The sequence below is a fragment of the Macaca fascicularis genome, chromosome 8 (assembly GCF_037993035.2).
Source record: "Macaca fascicularis isolate 582-1 chromosome 8, T2T-MFA8v1.1".
Taxonomy (NCBI): Eukaryota; Metazoa; Chordata; class Mammalia; order Primates; family Cercopithecidae; genus Macaca; species Macaca fascicularis.
Genome location: NC_088382.1, coordinates 20,409,317 through 20,434,267, shown reverse-complemented (window position 1 = coordinate 20,434,267; position 24,951 = coordinate 20,409,317). Strand labels below are relative to the sequence as shown.

Sequence of the window (24,951 nt, the reverse complement as noted above, 5' to 3'; positions counted from 1 at the left end):
TTTAAACCTAGTAAAAGCCACAGGTCAGAAACACTTTCATGCAAAAATTACCAAGTAGACTTTTAATGAGCTCACCAGTAGAATAGAACCCTGAAAGCACATAATTTCAATATCATTTGCCTATTTAGAATGTTCCCCTCCACAAAACTATGTAAGATTCTTTGTATTAATGGAATTTGGAGATGACGGCTAACTTTGAGATCATCTAAGCAGGCGACTTTCTCGTTTTATAAATGAGGAGGCTGAGGCCAGTGTGTGAGTTGGCAACAGAGCGTTCTTGACTCTATTCCCGGTCTTCTTCGGTAAACAAGAAATTATGCCCTGGGTCAATCATGACATATGCAAATGGTGGTTTATGGTACTTATTCTAATTGCCTCCCAAAGCAGTAGGAGGATGAAATGGTAGAAGACATGTAAAAGAGGGATCTGGAATTTTTAAAATAGGTTCAACACTGTATTAATTATTTGTTGGAAGGCTGTAATGTGTTCAGGCATTGGATAAAAAGAGGTAAGCAGAGTCTCTATGGTCAAACAAACAAACAAACAAAAATCACAATCCAGCCTGAAAGATGAGCAAGAGCGAGGAAAAAATTTAACAGAACTATGGAGAGTTCTACAAAATTTTACTTATGGTGGATCATTGGACTCTTAGGGCTGCAAGAGAAAAAACAAACAAAACAAAACAAAACAAAAAACTGGAGGGTGTTCTTCTCTTTGGCTTTTACCAAGGCGCCTAACACTAACAATGGCACCAACTACTGATAATATCATAAATAGGGAAATGGTACCGCATAATGGATGTTTTGTATCTCTCTCTCTCAGTTCAGTTGGAGCTAAAGATGGCAAATGCGCACCCAACACCGTGCCAAGGGAAAAGTCGCCTCCAACAGTGAAGTCGCAGGTGGATGTGAGATGCCTGACTTAGTAGCACACTTACCAGGGTGCTAACACTGCTGCTATTATTTCCACCCGCACCCCCCGTGCTATGCCGGCCGCGCCTGGGATGAAACACACACATCGAGCTCACGAGACCGTCCTGGGTCTGGAGTGTCTGTGGCAGCCTTTTCCGCCCCACCCTGAAATCCTACCTATCCTGGGACGCCCTGGAAGGAAGCCTAAGGGCGGTGTGGAGCAGCGTGTACTCCCCATCTCTCTTCCAGGAGGCCACACCCAAAACAAGGCCCTCTTTGTGTCTAGGGGAACAGTAGCCGTATAGTGCTTCGCCGACTGCCCCTCTTAAGAGAGAGCTACCAGCCCTCGCCCCGGCAACCCCAGGCAGAGGCCAGTCGCGGCGGCGGCGCAGGTGGGCGCAGGCGCAGAGGTGCGCTCTCTAGGGCCGCGCGGGAGCCCAGGCTCCGCACGCCGCGAGCGAGGCACCTGGGGGCGGAGCCAAGCCCGCGTCCCGCCCACGCCCGGGCGCGAAGCCCCCTCCCCGCGCCCCTCTTGTAGCGCCGCAGACGCGCGCAGGTGCGTCAGGCCGCGCCCGCCCGGGACCCTGCAGACGTGGGCCCGCCATGGAGCACATCCGCACGCCCAAGGTTGGTGGCACCAGCCCGGGCGGAGGAGGCACGGGAGGAGACGGTGGAGGACGAGGGATGCTGAGCGCGGGAGGCCGACTGCTCTGCGGGGTGCCGGCGGAGCCTGGACCGCGGGCTAGGGAGGAGCAGGCAGTGCCTGAGCATCCCGGGGTCTCTGCGAGCCCGGTTGTTCTCTTGCTACCTCCCAGGCCTAGCGTTAGCTGCTGCTGGGCCTGCCCTCTTGGTTTTGGGGGTGCACAGTGGACACAGGGGTGGACGGGAGGGAACCTCAGTTGTCTGCTAATAACTGGGTGTAGATCATCGCTTCTTTCTCCTGGCACGAGGCTTTCTCTTTTAGCTGTTGGCGGCTCAGAGTAGTTGAAAGGGAAATAAGCCGTTCGGTGACAGGTGCAAGGAAAACGAGCTGAATGCAGATGGGCTCCTGCGCTTGGAGGCTTCTTAAATCTAGGGTGTCAGGCCCACCCGATTCGGCCTTCCCAGTCCCCATCCCCATCCTTAGCGTAGCAGCTGCAAGGGGCCTTATACAGAACGGATGATCAATATTCATTGTAGATTGAATGATGGTGTGCTTTTGCCTTTTCCAGTCTGTTTTGTTCGTTAGAGAAAAGGATGCAGCTTATGGATTCGTCACGCACTGGTGTGTTTTAAACAACACGAGCTTTTGCTAATCAACAAAAGCAAATGGTCCCTGATCACTCCAGTAAATTAACATTGGAAACGTTGACCGCTGTACCAAATCTTCCTACTCATTTGTACTGATAATCTAATTTAGAACGAAAATGATGATCGACGTTACTGCCTGATAACCCTAAACGAGTGAAAGAATATCTTTACAAACCCTATTGGCTGTCTGTTGTTACTACCACCACAGCTCCTTGCGTTTTTGCAGGATGAACTTCCATTCAAAATGTAGGCCCCTGACAGGTCAAAGCTAGGTCAGAGTGGCCATAGCTCAGGTGGCTCCAGGGATCCCACACATTTAAGAGGGGTGGAGTCAGTTGCTTTATGTCCAGAAAGAATTCATTCCAAGATTTTGGACTGGTTCCTGAGTACCTTTTTGTAAAAGCAGATTAAAATGATCTCTTGTCATTGGAAGAAGAAATCTTTTAGTTTGCTGGAGAATGTCAGTTCCGACAGTAAATTTAAACTGTATTGATTTTGCACTAGGGAATTAAATTGTCGCTTCACAATCAGCAAATTGGAAACTTAGAAGACAGTGCTGTAAACCACAGGATAGGTAACTCAAAGCTTTCAGAGTTTAAGTGATACTAAATAATTTATTCCAGACGGATGAATTTAACTCATGGACTCTGCCCTTGCCAAGGGCATTCTTCCTCCTTCCATAATAAAGGGGGCCCTTTGTAAAAGTGATATCTGATGTGGATGTCGATAGCAAGAATGATAGGGTGATATGGCAGTGGATGCCACTTTGTTATAGAATATGAATTTGGGGGAGTCAAGGCCATTTCTGTTCTGTATACAAAGACACCTGGTACAAAGTCACATGTAAACCTGGGTCTCAAGCAATGTTCTTACTCTTAAAATTGGCATTTATAGATACCCTCTAAGCAGTGCAGTACTCGAAGTCAGAAATCGTTATTTATCTGAAAGTGGGAAGAAATTGGGGGAAAATGGAAAATTGTCAGAAGTGTTATTGAATTGAGTGGGTCATTCACATTTGGGATAATGCCGGTGAAAAAAATAAGAAATTACAGAGGTTGGATGGATCAGATTCATTTATTCATTTATTTTATTCCTCAAGCATTTAGAACCTTTCATGTGCCAGGCTCTGTGTTAAGTGCTGGGAGCATCCAGGAACTCACAGTCTGGAAGGGGAGGCAGTTGTAAATATGTCAGTGTATGATAGAGACATGTGCCAGGTGTGGTGGGTAGAGAGGGAGACTGGATAGAGGATCAGCTTTGCTCTCAAGGTCAGGGGAAGTCTTCTTGGAAGAGCCCTCTTAACCTGGAAGGACTTAAGAAGGACTAGGAGCATTTTCAACAGTGGTCATGTAGTTGTATAAATATATATTGTAATAAATAATGACAACCTAAAGAAGCTGAAAATAATAACAGCGGTCAAAGATAAATGATTCCTTGAGGTTAAATAGCATCCTTCTTTTGTTTTATATTTTTAAGGGCAATATTAATTTTCACAGTCTAAAAGAAAAAGAGAACAAGATTACTTCCAGAGCATGCGGAGTTAAATACATAGTTGTTACCGGTCATATCCATCTTTATTATTTGCTTACATCGTACCTGGTGAAACTATACGTAAATTTCCTTCGATTTCATGGTTTCATGTCTTGGGTTTGCCAGGAGTATATACAAAGTTTGATTATCTGGCCCATTGTGGATTTAAAGCAATATTTACCATGTGGGTAGGTAGAGTTTTAAGAGGAAAAGAATTGTATGCGTGTATAATGTACAGTTGCTTTTCTGTTACAATGGAAGTCATTCACTCGCTGTAGACTGTGTACTATCCATGACAGCCTCTGTGATCTGCTTGAGTCTCTGGAGTGCAGTTTAAGGAGACAGATGCACGTGCATAATCTGGAATGCTTTGCACATATTTCTTTCTGGGGGTGCATGTGTGTTTAACTGAAGCCTTTAACAGAGCATATGCTAAGCAGAGTGCCTCTCTTCCAGAATGGTTCCTTTAGAGGGAAAAAAAAGTTCCAAGGACAAGCTGGTTTGCAGTTGGGTTAAACGGGGGACACCAACTATTACCTGTGCTCATCCCAGTGAACTTCTAGGTTTCTACTTCACTATCTGGCTTTATTTACCGCTCTGAAAACTTGCTGGAAGCTTGGGCATAATTTGGGTTCAAGTACTGCTTAATTAAATGAAAAGACTTCAGGGCTCCTGGAAGTAGCTTGAAGTGTTTGTAGGATTTAGTTTGGTACTAGATTGAGGCAAAAGTTTCCAGGACCTGGTAAATGATCTCTACTTTATATGCTTTGGTCTTTCTGGAAGGCGTTTTTCCCACTTGTGTAAATTTGAATTATGAAATAGAATATGTGATAACCTCCAAAACAGACCTTGCAAGTGTCTTCTCTTCCTTTCTACGCCTACCCGCTAGTCTGACACTGACTGATCTCCTGATTTATTTTTTTTGCCCTTCTCTAATCCCTTTCTCACAGAGGGGCCTGGATGATGCTTTTATGTCTCAAATTGATCATGCTACTTCCCTTCTAAAATTCTTGAGTGGCTTCCCTTTTTACCCAGGATGTAAGGTCAGAATCCCCAGAATGGCTTGTAATGCCCTGTGTAGACTGAGTCCTTCCTACTTCTCCAGCCTCGTTTTGTGAGTCTTCTCATCCACAACCCTCTGACCACAGCTTGTCTTCACAGAGTTCTCCAGTGGGACCGATTCTTTCCTGCCTCAGGACTTTTGCACTGCTGTTCCATCTGGGGGGACATTAGTTCTCACTCTTCACCTGGCTAAATACATCATCTTTCTAGTTTCAAATTGTGATTTCTCAGGCTATTGTCCAGCTCCCCATCTAAGTCAGATCTGCCTGTTGTGTTTTATCATAAGACCTTGTGTTTTCCCCTTAGGATCCTCATTACAATTGTTACATTTATTTGAGTTATGTTCATTTAATGTCAACCTCCCCTGCTTGATGGAAGTCCTACGATGGTAGGGATTATATCTTGTTCGCCCTTTGTAGCTATAGCACCTAACACAGTGCTTGGGACCAACTAAGCATGCAGTAAATAAATTAATTGAATTAGTGAAGAATGCATAATTAATTCATTACTTTTTGTTTGTTTGTTTTTGAGACGGAGTCTTGCTGTGTTGCCCAGGCTGGAGTGCAGTAGTGTGATTTTGGCTCACTGAAACCTCCACCTCCTGGGTTCAAGTGATTCTCCTGCCTCATCCTCCCGAGTAGCTGGGACTACAGGCACGTGCCACTACACCCAGCTAATTTTTTTTTTTTTGAGATGGAGTCTTGCTCTGTCGCCCAGGCTGGAGTGCAGTGACGAGATCTGGGCTCACTGCAAGCTCCGCCTCCCGGGTTCACGCCATTCTCCTGCCTTGGCCTCCCGAGTAGCTGGGACTACAGGTGCCCGCCACCGCGCCCGGCTCATTTTTTGTATTTTTAGTAGAGATGGAGTTTCACCGTGGTCTCAATCTCCTGACCTTGTGATCCGCCCACCTCGGCCTCCCAAAGTGCTGGGATTACAGGCGTGAGCCACCGCGCCGGGCCCACCCAGGTAATTTTTATATTGTTAGTAGAGACGGGGATTTCACTATGTTGGTCAGACTGGTCTTGAACTCCTGACCTCAGGTGATCCACTTGCCTCAGCCTCCCAAAGTGTTGGGATTACAGGTGTGAGCCACTAGTGCCCAGCCTCATTACTTTATTTTTAAGAATTTGCTTTGTTGATCCAGGCCTCTTGTGCATTGTACAGTTGTATACAATTTTACTTGACAGTATAGTGAATCTTATAGTATTAGTGTTAAATATTTGTGGATGTCAGTGTATCTGACATGTGAGATATATATGAAACATATTTTGCAATTATATATATTTTAATGAGATAAAATTGAAATGCAAAATTCACAATTTTTATTAAAGTGCACAATTCAGTGGTTTTAGTATATTTACATATTATGCAACCATCACCACCGTCTACTTCTAGAACACTGTCATCACCCCCAAAAGAAATCCATTAGTAGTTAGCCCATTAGTAGTTAAACTGATGATGTCCATCGAATTACCCCTTAGTAGTTAGACTTGATGATAATATCTTATACTTATCTGTGTTGAATATTATCTCACTGAATTTAGACTTTTGCTTATCTCTTAGTCTTTTTTGGTTGCTGATACACGTCTGCTGTTCCTGTCAGTTTGGTACCGTCCACTATTTAATCAACTTGCTTTCTATTACCTCATTCATTATCTCATCCAAGAGCAGAAGTGACTTCTTAAGCCACTTGCCCCCTTCTCTCAGAGTCTTGATCCTGATAGCAGATTCACTAGTTCTCTCAGTTTGATGTCATCTAGCAGTTGATAAGTTTGTCCTTCATCATGTCGCCAAAGAGCTCATCCAAGAAAGAAAGGAAGTCTTCTGAAATGATGACAGCGAATCCATGATATTCTTGCTGATGGATGGTTTCCAGTTTTTAGGTTCGTACAAAGTTCCAGTAAATAACTCATTTTAGAACCCTGCCAGAATTAATGTTGAACTCACTGACTTACAATTATATAATGCTGTATTCACCATGGGAAAATAGTGGTCTCATTTTCAAGTTCTGTCTGTGATGGAGGGACATCAGTAGATCCATGAGGCTTGCTTTTTCTTGATCATTCACTGTCAGTATGCCATCAGCTCCAAGGGCTAGCTCTTCTTTTCTCTTCCTTTAGCAAATAATAATTTTCTGGTTATAAAGGTAATATGGACTGCATGTGGAAATTAACCGCTGTTAATATTTGGGTACATTTTCTTCTGGTGTTTTTTTCTTTGCATACACTAAACATTGTTTGCTTAGAAATTTAGGACCACCCATTCAATTTTGCGGTTTGCTTCTTTAAACGTACCATATTGCAGTGTTCAAAACTTACTTTTAGAAGATTATGTGGGGCTCTTTTTTTAATCCTATGGAAATTTCATCATATTTACCGTTTCCCCATTTTAAGGCTACTATAAGACTGTCATGATGAACATCTGATTGTTATCAGCATGTGATTTCTTCCCTAGAATAGAACCCTAGATGGAATTACTGTGTCAAATAAGATGAATGGTTTTATAGTAGTTATATATTACCAAATGACTTTCCAAAAATGTTATGTCATTTAACACTTTCAGTAATAGAATATAGACTGTCTTTCTTACTATACCATTGCTTTATTATTTAAGGTTGTTTTTCGCTAATTTAAAGGGGAGAATAGCACTTCATTCTTTTAGTGTATTTTTTTTTTTTTTTTTACTAGTGAGGTTGAAGCTTTTCCAAAAATATGTTTACTGACCCTTTTGTTACTTTTTGAATTATCTATATTTTCCCCATTTTAATAATGGGTGATTTAGTGTATATGTATAGTGTATGTATTTCAATAGTTTTATTGAAGTATAATATAATTTATGTAGCATAAAATTTACCTTTCTAAAGTATGCAATTCTGTGATTTTTTTGTATATTCACAGAGTTGTATCACTGTCATCATTATCTAATTTCAGAACATTTTCATTACTCCAAAAAGAAACCCTATCCCTATTAGCAATCAGTCTCCATTTCTCCCTCTCCCCACCCAAGGTAACCACTAAATATACATTCTGTCTCTATATATGCTTGTTTTTCTGGACATTTTAAATTTAATCATATAATATGTGGCCTTTTGTGACCTCTTATTTTCACTTAATGTTTTTAAGGTTTGTCTAAGTTGTAGCATGTACCAGTACTTCATTTCGTTTGATCTGTTCTGTGGCCAATACTGCATTTTGTTTATACATTTATCAGTTGAGGGAGATTCGTGTAACTGTTTTTTGGCAATTATGAATAATGCTGCTGTGAACTTCGGTGATAAGTTTTGTGTGGACATATGTTTGTATTTCTCTTGGATAGAATTTCATTTCTCTAAGAACAGAATTGCTGAATCGTATAGCAACTTTGTGCTTATCATTTTAAGGCACTGCCAAATTATTTTCTGAAGTGGCTGCACCATTTTAGAACCCTGAGAATGATGTGTAAGGGTTCCAGTTTTTCCATGTCATCACCAGCTCTGGTCATTGTTTTTTATTTTAGCCATTCAGGTGGGTGTGAAGTGGTATCTCGTCCTGGTTTTGATTTGTGTTTTTCTAATGACTAATGATATTGAGCATGTTTTCATGTGCTTATCAACCATTTTCCTGTCGTTTTTGGAGAACTGCTTATTCAATTCCTTTGTTTCTTTCTTAATTGAGTTTTTTGTCTTAAATTATTGGGTTGCAAAATTATATAATCTGGATACAAATCCTTAGTTATATGACTTGTAAATGTTTCCTCCCATTCTGTGGGTTTTCTTTTCACTGTTTTTATGTTCCTTGAAGCACAAAAAGTTTTTAAGTTTGATCAAGTCCAACTTATTTTTTCTTTTGTCACTTGTGCTTTTGGTGTCATATCTATGTATATTTTCTAGAAAGCCTTTTTCTGATTATAAAAGTCATACATTACAGGAAATTTAGTTCAAAGGAGCAGAAAGAAAATAGCAATTCTGCATAATTTCAAAATCTGGAAAAAATTGCTGTGTATATATTGGCATTTTTCTTTATATATATAAAGCAGTGCAACTTAAAAGAGAATCATGTCCATTTTCTCTGTGGGGGGTGTGTGTGTGCATAGTTTTGGGGAATGAGAGCTTGGTTTTTAGTATGTCAAAATATTTTTCTCATGTTATTAAACCTTCTGAAAAGTAATTTTTTTTGTAACCACATAGTCCACATTGTAATGATGACCATACGTTATTTAGTGTCTGGAGGCAATTCTCCATGGCCTTTTGCAGTTTTGCACTTTTGTTCTGAACTATCTTTTTCAAGGATGACTTTAGAGTGAACAGCCTTGAAAGAGAGGAATAGCTTCTCCCTTAGTAGCGGAGGGCAGGTTTATTTGCTGTCCAGGGTAATAAAGATAATGTTATCCTCAGGGACAAAGGATTACTTGCATCCTGTTTATGTGATGGGCATTTCTTAACTCTGAGTCTCTAAGGTTCCTTATCTAGGATGCAGAGCCCTGCTGTGTGCAGCATCCATATGGACTGCTCCATATTGCCCCTTAGACTAGGGAGGAGGAACATGGAGACGTAATATGAAGATAAAGCTTATCCCTCCTGGTGCACAGAATACTAATGTCCTTTGTCTCTGACCCAGAAGTCTTGTGTCTTCTGCCAGCAATGAAACACTGGGAGGCTATTTGTTAGGTTGTAAGCAGGCTAAAATTTCAAACACTTCCTAGTTCTTGACAGTTAATCCCCTAGTATTTGATACTTAATTTATCTCTATATTGTCACTATAATAAATAACTGATAGGCCGGACGCCGTGACTCACGCCTGTAATCCCAACATTTTGGGAGGCCAAGGCGAGAGGATCATTTGAGGTCAGAAGTTCAAGGCCAGCCTGGCCAACATGGCGAAACCCTGTCTCTACTAATATACAAACCTGTCTCTACTAATATAAAATACAAAAATTAGCCAGTCATAGTGGCAGGTGCCTGTAATCCTAGCTACTCGAGAGGCTGAGGCAGGAGAATCACTTTAACCTGGGAGGCAGAGGTAGCACTGAGCCGAGATCACGCTGCTACACTGCAGCCTGGGCCAGAGAGCAAGACTCTGTCTCAGAAAAAAACAAAACAAAACTAAAAACCTGATAAACATCAGTGTATTTGAATTGTTGTGTAAATCTCTATTACCTCAGATTAAATTTCTCAGGTATATTTTCTGGTTCCATTTCTATATATATTTTAAGGATTTTTGATGCTGTTTGTATGTTTTCCTCTAGGATAGTGTCTGCTAGTATGGCAGAGGAATACCCTTTAAAACATTCTTGAGAATTATAGATGAAGTATGGTTTCTCATCAATTTATGTTTATTTATTTACTGTTGAGATTGAATTTATTTTTTGCAATTATTTATAACAAGAGCAATACAACAGTAGCACTGATAATACGGATAAGATCCATAATATCCATAAGATTCATAGTACCTGGATCTTATTAAGAAAATAATTTATCTAATAGGTACCTCAGTTTCACTATGTCCCAAACTGACCTGATTCCCTCTCGCCTCACACCCAATTTTCTCCTCTTGTACTCTTTCCAGTCTCGGTGATCCACCCTTCCAGTGCTGGAGCCAGTAACTTTGGAGTTATCCTTCACTCCTCTTTTTCTCTCCTCCCGTATCTATTCTAATAGTAAATCCTCAGCACTCTACTTTCAAAATATATCCAGGTTATCCTACCTCCATTCCTACCACCCTGTTCTGAAATACTGTCAACTCTTGCCTGGTCCCCTTTCCATTTTTGCCGCTCCCCCACCAGTTTATTTTTGCCAGAGATACTGTTAAATATAATTTGGAGCTTGGACTTCTTTCGTGAGTCTCCTTACACCGAGAGCATCCAAACTGGAAAGGAAAAAGTCAAATTATCCTTATTTGCAGATGATAGGATCTTATATTTGGAAAAACCTAAAGACTCCACCAGAAAACTATTGGAACTGACAAAGAATTCTGTCAAGTTGCAAGATACGAAATCAAAATACAAAAAACAGTAGCGTTCATGTGTGCCAACAGTGAACAATGTGAAGAAATCAAGACAGCAATCCTATTTATAATGCTACAAATAATATAAAATACCTAGGAAACAATTTAACCTAAGAAGTAAAAGATCTCTAAAAGGCAAACTATAAAACACTGATGAAAGAAATTGAAGAGGACACACAAAAATGGAAAGATATTCCCTGTTCATGGATTGGAAGAATAAATATTGTTAAAATGTCCATACTACCCAAAGCAGTCTACAAATTCAGTACAACCCCTATCAAAATGCCAATGCTATTCTTGACAGAAATAGAAAAAAAACCTAAAAGTTATATAGAATAACAAAAGACCCAGAATAGCCAAATGTATTATGTGAGAAAAGAACAAAACTGGAGGAATCACATTACCTAAAAGGAAATCAGTATGTCCAAGAGATACCTGCACTCCCATGCCTATGGCAGCATTATTCACAGTAGTCGAGATTTGGAAGTAACTAAGTGGCCATCAACATGTATAAAGAATGTATAAAGAAAACATAGTACATATATACAATGGAGCAAGACTCTGTCTCAAAAAAAAAAAAAAAACCAAAAAAAAAAAAAACCCTGATAAACATCAATGTATTTAAATTGTTGTGTAAGTCTCTATTACCTCCGATTAAAGTTCTCAGGTATATTTTCTGGTTCCATTTCTATATATATTTTAAAGATTTTTGATTATGTTTATATGTCTTCCTCTAGGATTGTGTCTGCTAGTATGGCAAAGGAATACCCTTTAAAAAATTATTGAGAATTATAGATGACATGTGGTTTCTCATCAATTTATGTTTATTTGTTTACCTTTGAGATTGAATTTATTTTTTGCAATTATTTATAACAAGAGCAATACAACAATAGTACTGATAGCACTGATAGAAGAAAATCCTGAAATAACACTATAGCTATTGTGATAGGCACCATTCTATAGATTTACATTAAGACGCTTAGACCTCACAATCACCCTAAGAGTTGAGTGCTGTTGTTATCCCCATTTCACAGATGAGGAAACCAAAGTTAAATAAGTTAGTGAGCTGTAAGAGGCAGAGTGAGGATTCAAAACCAGGCAGTGTGGCCCCAGAGTGTGTGTTCTTAACAACTCTACCATTTTGCATTTTGATGTTGAGAACAGGAAAGAAAATGCAGTTTAGGTTCCCAGTGGCCTTAAAATGCTATTTCCAGGCCCTCTGGAGTCCTGTTTGCATCCTTGTCTCTAGAGTAATGGGCTGCCTCTATATTATCAAGCATTACCCTTGGTTTTTCTTGTCGTTGCAATTTGATTTTATCAAAAGAACAAACCTCAGTATTGTTTTGATTTAGATCTGTTTAAAGATGGATTATTATCTAATTGTCAGACTTTTATTGCACAGTATTTAACAGCTGTTGAGGAGGTGGTCACTGTAATCAAATATGCTCTTACTCCAAAGACAAGGCTGATACGTTTGTTGGAATGAAGCCATCCACTTAAAAGTGTAGCTGTGGCAGTATTTTTTTTTTTTTTAAAGTTTTCCAGGTAAGAATAGATTGTCTAAGCCAAGTAATCACAAGTTGTGATTAAACATTCCTCCAAAATCACCCACATTTCATGAAATCCTCACTTCTAACAAGTCTAGCAAAAGTTGAAGTCTGGTTGTCTTGCGTGGAGGCTTGGGTGTACAGAACACACGGTCTGTTATAGAACTTAATAATTCTCATTCATTCATTCATTCGTTCAGTGTTATATATAAATGCAGCTAGCTGTCAGTTACCTTTCTAATTCGGGGGATATGGACTGTTTCCATGTATGTGGTATGTGTATGTATGTTACAGAGAAAATGCTATGGAGAAAAATATAAAGAGATAAAGTATGGTGGTTGGGGTGAGTTAGGATTGTTATTTTATATGTGATGATAACTTGGCTTTCTTGATAAAATAACTTTTGAGCAAAGACCTAAAAAAGTGTGGGAACAAACCATCTGCATATTTAAGGAAAGCAAGTTCCAGGCACGGGAAACATCTCATGCAAAGGTGTTGAAAAAAGAGTGTGCCTGGGTATCCAGGGAGTAGTGGTCACGCAGTGAGGTCCAGGAGCAGGGAGTGGGGTAGTTGTGGGAAATGAGATTGGAGAGGGAGAAAGGGCAGATCATGTACAGAATTTCCCTCTGGGTGTGAGGAGACCCACAAAAGAAGTCCAAGTTCCAAATTATGTTTTAACAGTATCTCTGGCAAAAATAAACTGGTGGGGGAGCAGCAAACATGGAAAGGGGACCAGGCAAGAGCTGACAGTATTTCAGAACAGGGTGGTAGGAATGGAGGTAGGATAACCTGGATATATTTTAAAAGTAGAGTACTGAGGATTTACTGTTGGAATAGATATGGGAAGAGAGAAAAAGAAGAGTGAAGGATAACTCTAAAGTTATTGGCTCCAGCACTGGAAGAGTGGATCGCCGAGATTGGAAAGAGTACAAGAGGAGAAAATTGGGTGTGAGGCCAGACAGAATCAGCTCAGTTTGGGACATAGTGAAATTGAGGTACTTACTAGATATACAAATTATTTTCTTAATAAGATCCAGGTACTACGAATCTTACGGATCTTATGGATAAGTTCCTTATCTTAAGGAACTATGGAATGACAATACAAGACATATTTTATAGGATTATTTTCAAAATCATGTATACTTTACAAAGGTCTCAAATTCTTTTGAAAGTAGTCTGATATAAATAAGTCATAATAAATTCAGTCAACCAATGAAATTCTGGAAAATTCTTTAAAAATTTTTTTAAAAACTTTTGTGAGCACATAGTAGATCTGTATATTTATGGAGTACATGAGATACTTAGATACAGGAATGCATTGTGTAATAATCACATCATGGTAAATGGGGTATCTAGCTCCTCAAACATTTATCCTTTGTGTTACAAACAATCCAGTTATACTCTTTTAGTTACTTTAAAATGCTAAATTATTATTATTTAGTAAATTATTATTCACCCTGTTGTGCTATCAAATACTAGGTCTTACTCATTCTTTCTAACTACTTTCTGTACCTGTTAACATTTGCCACTCTCTGCCCTCACCTGCCCCAGACCCCACTCCCTTCCCCAGCCTCTGGTAACCATCCTTCTACCCTCTGTCTCCATGAGTTTGCTTGTTTTAATTTTTAGCTCCCACTAATAAGTGAGAATATGTGAAGTTTGTCTTTCTTTAGCTGGCTTATTTCACTTAGCATAATGACCTTCACTCCCATCCATGTTATTGCAAATGACAGGATCTCCTCCTTTTTTAATGGCTGAATAGTACAGCATTGTTTACGTGTACTACGTTTTCTTTATACATTCGTCTGTTGATGGCCACTTAGTTTGCTTCCAAATCTTGACTACTGTGAATAATGCTGCCATAAACATGGGAGTGCAGTTATCTCTTGGACATACTGATATATAACCAGCAGTGGGCTTGCTGGATTGTAGCCTAGCTCTAATTTTAGTTTTTTGAGGAACCTCCAAACGGTTCTCCATAGTGATTATACTAATTTACATTCCCACCAACAGTGTATGAGAGTTCCCTTTTCTTCTTAACCTTGCCAGCATTTGTTATTGCCTGTCTTTTGGATAAAAGCCATTTTAACTGGGGTGAGATAGTATCTCATTGTAGTTTTGATTTGCACTTCTCTAGTGATTCCTGATGTTGAGGACCTTTTCATATACCTGCTTGCCATTTGTATGTCTTCCTCTGAGAAATGTCTATTCAGAAATTTTGTCTATTTTTAAATCAGATTATTAGATTTTTTCCTATAGAGTTGTTTGAGCTCCTTATATATTCTGGTTATTACTCCCTTGTCAGATGGGTAGTTTACAAATATTTTCTCCCATTCTGTGGGTTGTCTTTTTGCTTTGTTGGTCGTTTCCTTTGCTGTGAAGAAGCTTTTTAACTTGGTAGGGCAAGAGATATGGGTCTAGTTTCATTCTTCTGCATATGGATATCCAGTTTTCCCAGCACCATTTATTGAAGAGACTGTCTTTTTCCCAGTATATGTCATTGGCACCATTTTCAAAAACAAATCCACTGTAGATGTGTGGATTTGTTTCTGGTTTCTTACTCCGTTCCAGTGATCTACATGTCTGTTTTTATGCCAATACCATACTGTTTTGGTTACTGTAGCTCTGTAGTATAATTTGAAGTCAGTTAATGTGATTCCTCCAGTTTTGTTCTTTTCTCACAGAATACATTTGGTTATTCTGGGTCTTTTGTTATTCTATATAACTTTTAGGATTTTTTTCTATTTCTGTCAATAATGGCATTGGCATTTTGATAGGGATTGTATTGAATTTGTAGATTGCTTTGGATTGTGTGGACATTTTAACAATATTCTTCCAATCCATGAACAGGGAATATCTTTCCATTTTTTGTGTGTCCTCTTCAATTTCTTTCATCAGTGTTTTATAGTTTGCCTTTTAGAGATCTTTTACTTCTTAGGTTAAATTGTTTCCTACAAATTTTATATTATTTGTAGCTATTATAAATAGGATTGCTTTCTTGATTTCTTTTTCACATTGTTCACTGTTGGCATACGTGAACGCTACTGTTTTTTTGTATTTTGATTTCGTATCTTGCAACTTGACAGAATTCTTTGTCAGTTCCAATAGTTTTTTGGTGGAGTCTTTACGTTTTTCCAAATATAAGATAATATCATCTGCAAACAAGGATAATTTGACTTTTTCTTTTCCAGTTTGAATGCTCTTTATTTTTTTTTCTGTTGTCTGATTGCTCTAGCTAGGACTTATAGTACTATGTTGAATAATAGTAGTGACAATGGGCATGCTTGACAATGGGCACACTAGCACTGACTGCTTGAGCAAACAGATGTGCAAAAAGAAAACTAATAAAAACTCTACACTTTCACTTCATACTCCCCTCTTTTTAACTTTTTGTTGAATCTCTTGATGTCTTATTGTACTATGTCTTGAAAAGTTGTAGTTACCATTTTTGATTGGTTCATCATTTAATCTTTCTACTTAAGAGTAGTTCACATACCATAGTTCTTTAGGTTGGGACGTTCTTTGTTGTTATCCCTTTGAATACACTTTATATTCCCATTTCTTTCTCTGCCTCCTCTGAGACCAATAACTCTTAGATTTACCCTTTTGAGGCTTTCTAGATCTTGTAGGCATGCTTCATTGTTTTTTACCCTTTTTTCTTTTATCCCCTCTGTGTATTTTCAAATAGCTTGTCTTCAAGCCCACTAATTTTTTTTTTTTTGAGTTGGAGTCTCGCTCTGTCGCCTAGGCTGGAGTGCAGTGGCCGGATCTCAGCTCACTGCAAGCTCTGCCTCCCGGGTTTACGCCATTCTCCTGCCTCAGCCTCCCGAGTAGGTGGGACTACAGGCGCCCGCCACCTCGCCCGGCTAGTTTTTTGTATTTTTTTTAGTAGAGACGGGGTTTCACCGGGTTAGCCAGGATGGTCTCGATCTCCTGACCTCGTGATCCGCCCATCTCGGCCTCCCAAAGTGCTGGGATTACAGGCTTGAGCCACTGCGCCCGGCCGTTAATTTTTTTCTTCTACTTGATCCATTCTGATATTAAGAGTTCTGATGCATTCTTCAATATAGCAATTGCATTTTTCAACTCCAGAATTTCTGCTTGATGCTTTTTAATTATTTCAATCTATTTGTTAAATTCATCTGGTAGAATTTTGAATCCCTTCCCTGTTAATTTGAATTTCTTTGAGTTTCCTCAACACTGCAATTTTGAATTTTCTGTCTGAAAGGTCACATACGTCTGTTTCTCCAGGATTGTTTCCTGGTGCCTTAGTTCATTTGGTGAGGTCATGTTTTCCTGGATGGTCTTGATGCTTGTGGATGTTTGCTGGTATCTGGGCAGTGAAGAGTTAGGTATCTATTGTAGTCTTTACACTCTGGGCTTGTTTGTTGTCATATTTATTGGAACTTTCCAGGTATTCAAAGGGACTTGGTACCAAAGCCCAATAATGCTGTGGTTTTTGCAGACTCACAGAGGTACTGTTTTGGTGGTTTTAGATAAGATCCTGAAGAATTATCTGGATTATCAGAGAGAGAGAGAGAGAGAGTCTTTTTCTCTTCCTTTATTTTTTCCCAAACAGATGGAGTCTCTCTGTGCTGAACTATCTGGAGCTGGGAATGGGGTGACACAAGTACCCCTGTGGCCACCACTACTGGGACTGCACTGGGTTAGACTTGAAGCCAGCACAGTACTGGGTCTTGCCCAGGACCCACTGTAACCACTACCTGGCTACTTCCAATGTTCAGTTAAGGCCCGAGGGCTCCACCATTAGCAGGTGGGGAAGCCAGTTAGGCGTGTGTCGTTCCCTTCAGGGTGATGAGTTCCCTCAGGCCCTGGGCAGGTCCAGAGATGTTGTCTGGGAGCCAAGGATTGGAGTCAGAAACCTTAAAAACCTACCTCATGTTATATTGTACTGCAGGAAAGTTGGCCTTCAAAACCCAAGATGAAGTCTTTCCTGCTCTTCCCTCTCCTTTCTGTAGGCAGAGGAGCCTCTTCCGGTAGCCACCACCACCATTGGTCCGTGGAGTTTCTGCTGGCCACCACCAGTGTTCACTTAAAGCCCAAGGGCTCTTCGGTCAGCCTGTGGTGAATGCTGCCAGGCTTGGAACCCACCCTTCAGGGCAGTGTGCCCCCCCGGCCCAGGGCAGGTCCAGAAAGGATGTCAAGAGCCTTGGCCTGGAATCAGGGAACCCAAGGGCCCACGTAGTGCTGTATCCCGCTATGGCTGAGCTGGTACCTAAGGTGCAAGACAAAGTCCCCTTTACTTTTCCCTCTGTTTTTTTCAAGCACAAGGAGTCTCTCCCCATAGCCCCCACAGCTGCAAATATATGCTGGGCTCACCTGAAGCCAGCACACCTCAGTCTCACCCAAGGCCCACTGCGTACTACCTGGGTATCACTGCTCATTATTCAGGGCCCAAGAGCTCTTTTGTCAGCAGATGATGAATCCTGCTAGGACTGAGTTCTGCTCTTCCATTGAGCAGGTTTCCTTCTGTCCCAAGGTGTGTCTAGAAATGTCATCTGGGAGCTAAGGCCTGGAATGGGGGCCTCACAACTAACTCTGCGTCGTGCCTGATCCTTTTGTAGCTGAGTTGTTATCCAAGATGCAAAACCATCCTTTTTACTCTTTGCTCTCTTCTCCTCAAGCAGAAGGAAGGAGTCACTTCCATGAGGCACTGCCTGGGGTTGTGAGAGGGGTGGCACAAGCATTCCCTTAGCCACCCCAGCTTGTGTCTCCCTAGGCTACATGCTACCCCAATCTACTGACTCTAAAACCAGCCCAGCACTAGGACTTGCCTAGGAGTTGCAGTCCTTGTGTCCTGGATTGCCTTTCAAATTTACTGAGGACCTGGGAGCACTTTAGCCTGCAGTAGTGAGGCTTGCCAGAATTCAAGTTCTAACCACTGGGACAGGCGATTTCCCTGTAACTAAGGCTGGTCCACATGCTCACTGAGCCCAACACAGCTTTGCTCTGCTATGATAGGGTGGCACTGAATTGAATGCCGAGTCCCCAAGTAGCTGTGCTCTCCTCCCTGCAAGTGCACAGATTCTTTTTCCACATAGGAGAAACGATCTGTGGACTTCACTGCCAGGGGATGGGGGACAGGTTGCCTTGGCAATTCAAGACTGTCTTTCTTGCCCTTGTCAGTGCCTTTTTCAGCAATACGAAGTTAAAACCAGGTACTTTAATAGCTCACCTGATTTTTGGTTCATATGACAGTGCTTTTGTGTGTGTGCGTGTAGTTGTTAAAACTTGGTGTTCCTGCAAGCAGGATGATCTGTGGAGGCTTCTATTTGGCCATCTCTCCTTCCATCCCCATAGTTTCTCTGGAATTTTTTTTTTATGGTATGATCAGCCATATCTCCTGATGGATATTATTATATTATTTAACATTGAATATTTTATTCTATATCATGTACATAAATATACTTATTTCCAGTAGTTTAATCTTTGGTCTTTGTCATCTTCCCCTATCATCTATTAAGATTGAAGTCATAGAGTCTAAATACGTTTCCCAGTATGAGAAAAGTGTTGTATTTAAGAGTATACTGGATGGCTCCTTTGTAATATGAAAGATTCTGCTTTGCTTTTTCTGGTTTCTATGTTTAGGTGTTTGCATCTGTTTAAAAAAGCAAACAAATATATATTTGTATACTTACGTACAGCACCACAACCAACCCAATTTAAACAATGGGCAAAGGACTTGAATAGACATTTCTCCAAAGAAAATATACAAATGGCCAATAAGTACATCAACAGATGAATAAACAGAATGTGATATGTACATGCACTGGAATATTATTCAGCCATGAAAAGGAATGAAATTGTGATACATGCTACAATATGGGTGAACCTTGAAGACATGATGCTAAGTGAAATAAGCCAGACAAAAAAAGGACAGATAATATATGATTCTACTTATATGAGGTATATAGAATTCTTAGAAATAAAAAGTAAAATAAAAGTTATGAGGAACTGAGAGTAGGAGAAAATAAGGGTTTTTGCTTAATAGTTACAGAGTTTTTGTTTCAGGGATTGAGAAAGTTTTGGAAATTGATAGTGGTGATGGTTACACAACAGTGAATGTACTTAATGCCACCGAATTATGAAGGGGTGGCCTGCCCCTCCACACCTGTGGGCGTTTCTCATTAGGTGGAACGAGAGACTTGAGAAAAGAAATGAGACACAGAGACAAAGTATAGAGAAAGAAAAAGTGGGCCCAGGCGACCGGCGCTCAGCATACAGAGGACCCACGCCGGCACCGGTCTCTGAGTTCCCTTAGTATTTATTGATAATTATCTTTACCATCTTAAAGAAAAGGAAGTGGCAGGATAATAGGATCATTATAGGGAGAAAGTCAGCAGTAAGACATATGAATAAAGATCTCTGTGACATAAGTTTAAGGAAAAGTGCTGTGCCTTGATATGCATATGTAAACATCTCCATAAACCTTTTTAGTGCATAAAGAGCAACATTGCGCTAGCAAGTCCCCACTTTTAACAGCAAGCTGCCTTCAGGCACTTGTTTAACAAAGCACACCCTGCACAGCCCAAAATCCTTTAAACCTTGAGTCACCACAGCACATGTCTCTTGCAAGGACAAGGTTGGGGGTAGGGTCACAGATTAACAGCATCTCAAATACAGAACAAAATGGAGTCTCTTATGTCTACTTCTTTCTATGTAGACACAGTAATAGTCTGATCTTTCTTTCTTTTCCCCACAGAATTATACACTCAAAATGGTGTATAGGATATCTTTTATGTGTATTTTGTGACATTAAAAAAATACATTTCCTGGCACATAACCAGTGCTCAGTAAATACTTATTAACTGAATAAATTTGTCGAATGAACTAATACTTAATTTGGCAAATGTATATCAACTATTAGCCTGATAGTGGGTGGCATTGTGGGTCTGAAGTCAGATACTCAGTTAAAATTCTTACTCTGCCACATATGTATATTTTTGATTTTGACATAATTAAAACACTAACATATTTACATATTATAAAATTCATTTAAAAGTATATAGTTAAATTGTTTTTGATATATTCACAACATTATGTAACCGTCACTACTATCTATGTAATTTCTGAACATTTTCATCACCCCAAAAAAGAAATCTGGTGTTTACTAGCAGTCATCCCTCCTTTCTCTCTCCCTACACCGTGGACAATCTCTAGAGATTTGCTTATCCAGGACATTTTATATAAATGGAATCATACAATTTATGGTCCGTTGTGACTGGTTTCTTTCAGTTAAGCATAACTTAAGGTTTTCAGGGTTCATCCATGTTGTAGCATGTATCGGTAGTTCATTACTTTTTATTGCTGAATAATATTCCATTGCATGGATATACCCCACATTTGTTTATGCATTCATCAGTTGATGGATATTCGAATTGTTTCTACTTTTTATTAGGAATAGTGCTGCTATGAACATTTATGTATAAGTTTTTTTGTGTGTGAAAATATGTTTTCAGTTCTCTTGGGTATATACTCAGGAAATTGTTACATCATATATGAATGTATGCTTAACCTTTTGAGAGGCTAACAGTTTTTCCAAAGAGACTGCACCATTTTATATTCCCAACAGTGTTGTGTGAAGGTTCCAGTATCTCCATATCCTCAACAACACTTGTTATTATCTCTTCTGATTATAGCTATCCTAATGGGTGTGAAGCGGTATCTCATGGTAGTTTGAGTTGTATGTCCCTGGTGGCTAATTATGTTGAGCATCTTTTTGTGTGCTTATTAGCTATTCGTATGTCTTCTTTGGAGAAATGTCTATTAAGATCCTTTGTTCATTTTTATTTCATTATCTTCAACTTTTGTGTTAAGGTCCGGGTTACATGTGTAAAATGTGCAGGTTTGTTACATTAATAAACGTGTCAGAGTGGTTTGTTGTAAAGATCATCTCATCATCTAGGTATGAAGTCCAGCATCCATTAGCTTTTATTCCTGATATTCTCCCTCCCCTTACCACCCCTCTGACAGGCCCCAGTGTGTGTTGTTCCCAATGATGTGTCCACGTGTTCTCATTGTTCAGTTTCCGCTTATAAGTGAAGACATGGAATGTTTGGTTTTCTGTTCCTGCGTTAGTTTGCTGAGGATGACAGCTTCTAGCTCCTGTTCGTTTTGTAAATTGGGTTATCTATCTTTTTAATGTTGAGTTGTAAATGTTCTTTATACATTTTGGGTACTAAATAATTAGATATATGGCTTGCAAATGTTTTCTTTCATTCTGTAGGGTGTCTTTCTCATTGTTATCTTTGAAATACAGGTTTTTAATCCTAATGAACTACAATTTATCTATTTTTCTTTGGTTGCTCATACTTTAGGTGTCATGTCTAAGAAATTACCTAATCCAAGGTCACAAAGATTTACACTGTTTAGGTCTTTGATCTGTGTTGAGTTAATTTTTGTATATGGTGTGAGATAGAGGTCCAGATGCATTCTTTTGCATGTGGAATTCCAGTTGTCGCAGCAGCATTTTTTGAAAATAATTTTCCTATTCCATTTAATTGTCTTCGTACCTTTGTTGAAAATTGATTCTCTGTAGATGCATGGATTTATTTCTGGACTCTCAGTTCTATTCCTTTAATATCTATGTCTATCCTTAGGCAATACCACATAATCTTGATTATTATAGCTAGGTATATGATCTTGAAAGCTTTGGTTTTCTCATGTATAGCTTGTTAGAGACTAAACAGAATACATTTAAAGCACTAAATAAAATGGCACATAGTACATTTTAGCTGTTTTTAAGTTATTTTTATAATCATCATCATTGCAAAAGGATGTGGCCACAAGTTTGTATGCTGAAAGAACTTCCATGAAATTTGAGAATAAAAAGAATTTTCTAAATCCAAACATTTCATTTGACCTACTCATTCACTGCCCGCTGCACAATGAGTTTGAATATTTTTTCCTCTGGAGGTTCTCTGTAAAGAATGCCTCCCTGTAACCCAACTCTAGTTCACACCCAGACTTTGGAGCACATTGTTCTGTAATAAAAACATTGATCTCATCAAACACATGGATTTTAGGAAAGGTGTCAGGTTTCACTCAGGAAGCCTCTGCAGTGGCCTATGAGACAAAGCCTCAGTGACATCGCCCTAGATTCCTGAAGGAGGGTTTTTTTGGAATGGAAGTATGGAGAAGAAACTGGGAAACACACTTTGACTTTTTAGTGGAGGAAAGTAAGAGGGTAACATTTGTGCTGCCATGAAAGTTTTAAAAAGGGATGCAATTAAGGCACTATTCACCTTGAAACATTTATAGGCTTGTAAGGAATGATAAAGACATGAAACCGTAACCTCCTATGTAAGTCTACTTGAGCCATTATTTATTTATTAGTAAATTTCGACATTTCCCTGTTGAACTCACGTTATTAACTGATTAGGTTTGGTTATCACTTCTGTCTTACATCTGGAGGCAAAACAGCATTTGGAGTGCTTGTTTTCACAGATGTACATATATTTTCTCATCCTTATTTAAAGCTTATTTTTATTGCTCTTTTTTTCCATTCTGAACAGGACAAGCTGTGAAGTATGCTTGAAATTAAACCTCTTGACCAGACACCCAAGATTCCGTGACTTTGTCCGTGTGATGGTTCAGTTTTATATTCTCATACTGCACTCAGAGGGAGTCCAAGAAGCTCATTTTGTACCATATTTCTTAGGCCAGGAAAAGTCTAAACTATTTTTCGTAATGCCCTTTCCCCTGGTGGACAGCTAGTTGAAGCCTCTGGGAGTAAAAGTACTTCCCAGGACATAAACCCAACCCTTCCTCCCACAACCATTTAAAATGGTTTAAAAATAACCCCCACTTAATGTTTTGTGGCAGGCTATGACAACTTTATAAAAATTGTATGTTTACTTTTCTCCACTTTTTCATTTATTAAAACACTGCTTATCATAGATTCCCGGAGAAATAAATTTATTGCCAAGCTGTGAAAGTAAATTTTATTCCTCATGTAACAAAGCACACATTATTTAGAACATTCAAGGTACAGTTGAACTGTGCAAGTTGCAGTGAACCATTCACCCAGTTTGAGTAGTGGTAGTTTAAGGAAGGGATTCTGCCTTTTAAGCTAAACAGATACATTTAAAGACACTATTGATGTGTATATTCATTCACTTGTACATTCAGCAAGTATTCCTTGAGTGCTTTCTATATGCCAGATACTGTTTTAGGCCCTGGAGATCCAATGGTGAATAAGACAGACAGGGGCCCTAGTTTCATGGAACTTACAGTGTAGTAAAGAATTAAACAAAAATAATATTGCAGTTCTTTAAAACAATATACATGTCATAACTGTAAGCCAAGATTTTGGAAAGTCTCCCATTTTTAGAAGATTTTCCCCAGATCCTGCCATCCTCCCCCTATAAACCTTCCAGTTGCTCCCACCCTACTTGGAGTGAAAGTCAAAGTCGTAACATTGTCCCAGAAGGCCCTACAAAGTTTATCCATTTAGTAGGCACCTCATTTCCTACTCCTTTCCCCTCACAGATGCTGATCCAGAAGTCCACACCTCCTTGTAGACCCTTGACCATATCCACCTGTTCCTGCCCAGGGTCTTGTCATTTGTTGTTCCCTCTGCCTGGGATGCTCTCCCCAGATATCCCCATTGCTGGCTCTCTCGCTCACTCTGGTCCCTACTGAAGTATCTAATTATGTTATTAGAGAAGACTTCCCTGGGCACCTGATATGGCTCCATGTCCCCACCCAAATCCCATCTTGGATTGTAATCTGAATTGTAATCCTCACATGTTGGGGGAGGGACCTCATGGGAGGTGATTGGATCATAGGATGGTTTCCCCTTTTCTCCTAAGTGATAGTGAGTTCTCGTAAGAGAAGACTTCCCTGGGCACCTGATATGGTCTGGCTCCATGTCCCCACCCAAATCCCATCTTGGATTGTAATCTGAATTGTAATCCTCACATGTTGGGGGAGGGACCTCATGGGAGGTGATTGGATCATAGGGGTGGTTTCCCCTTACTTTTCTCGTAAGTGATAGTGAGTTCTTGTAAGAGCTGATGATTTTATAAGGGGCTCTTCCCTTTCCTTCTGTACTTCTCTCTGTTGCTGCCTTGTGAAGAAGGATGTGTTTGCTTCCTCACCTGCCATGATTGTAAGTTTCCTGAGGCCTCCCCAGCCATGCAGAACTGTGAGGCAATTAAACCTCTTTCCTTTATAAATTACCCAATCTTGGGTACTATCTTATAGTAGTCTGAGAAGGGACTAATACAGCATCCTGCTGACCCTCCTCACCCAACTGCTTATCCTGCTTTAATTTCCTCTCTAGGAATCTTCTGGCACACATACGTGGTGATGTGGTTCCACCGTATCTTATGCCAAGTTGTAATCCCCAATGTTAGAGGTGAGGCCTGGTGGGAGATGGTTGCATTATGGGGGTGGATTTCATATGAATGGTTTAGCACCATCGCCTTGGTGCTGCTCTTGTGATAGTGAGTTCTTTTGAGATCTGGTTGTTTAAAAGAGCGTGGCACCTCCTCCCTCCCTCTTTCTTGTTCCTGCTCCCACCATGTGAGAAGCTTTACTCCCCCTTTGCCTTCCACCATGATTGGAAGCTTCCTGAGGCCTTCCCAGAAGCAAAAGCCACTCTGC

At 39.9% G+C, this 24,951-nt stretch overlaps 1 protein-coding gene across 3 annotated transcripts in view; it reads left to right on the top strand.

Moving 5' to 3' along the window:
- The first annotated feature begins 1,436 nt into the window (after positions 1-1,436).
- The window catches only part of MTMR7 (myotubularin related protein 7), a 114,667-nt gene continuing 91,152 nt past the window's right edge, over positions 1,437-24,951 (top strand). For all 3 annotated transcript variants that reach the window (XM_074000327.1, XM_065518908.2, XM_005562660.5), the window contains exon 1: positions 1,437-1,538. Coding sequence is in view for 2 of the 3 variants with exons in the window: in XM_065518908.2 (XP_065374980.1) it covers positions 1,515-1,538 (24 nt within the window). In the remaining variant the exon portion in view is untranslated. The remainder of the gene's footprint in view (positions 1,539-24,951) is intronic.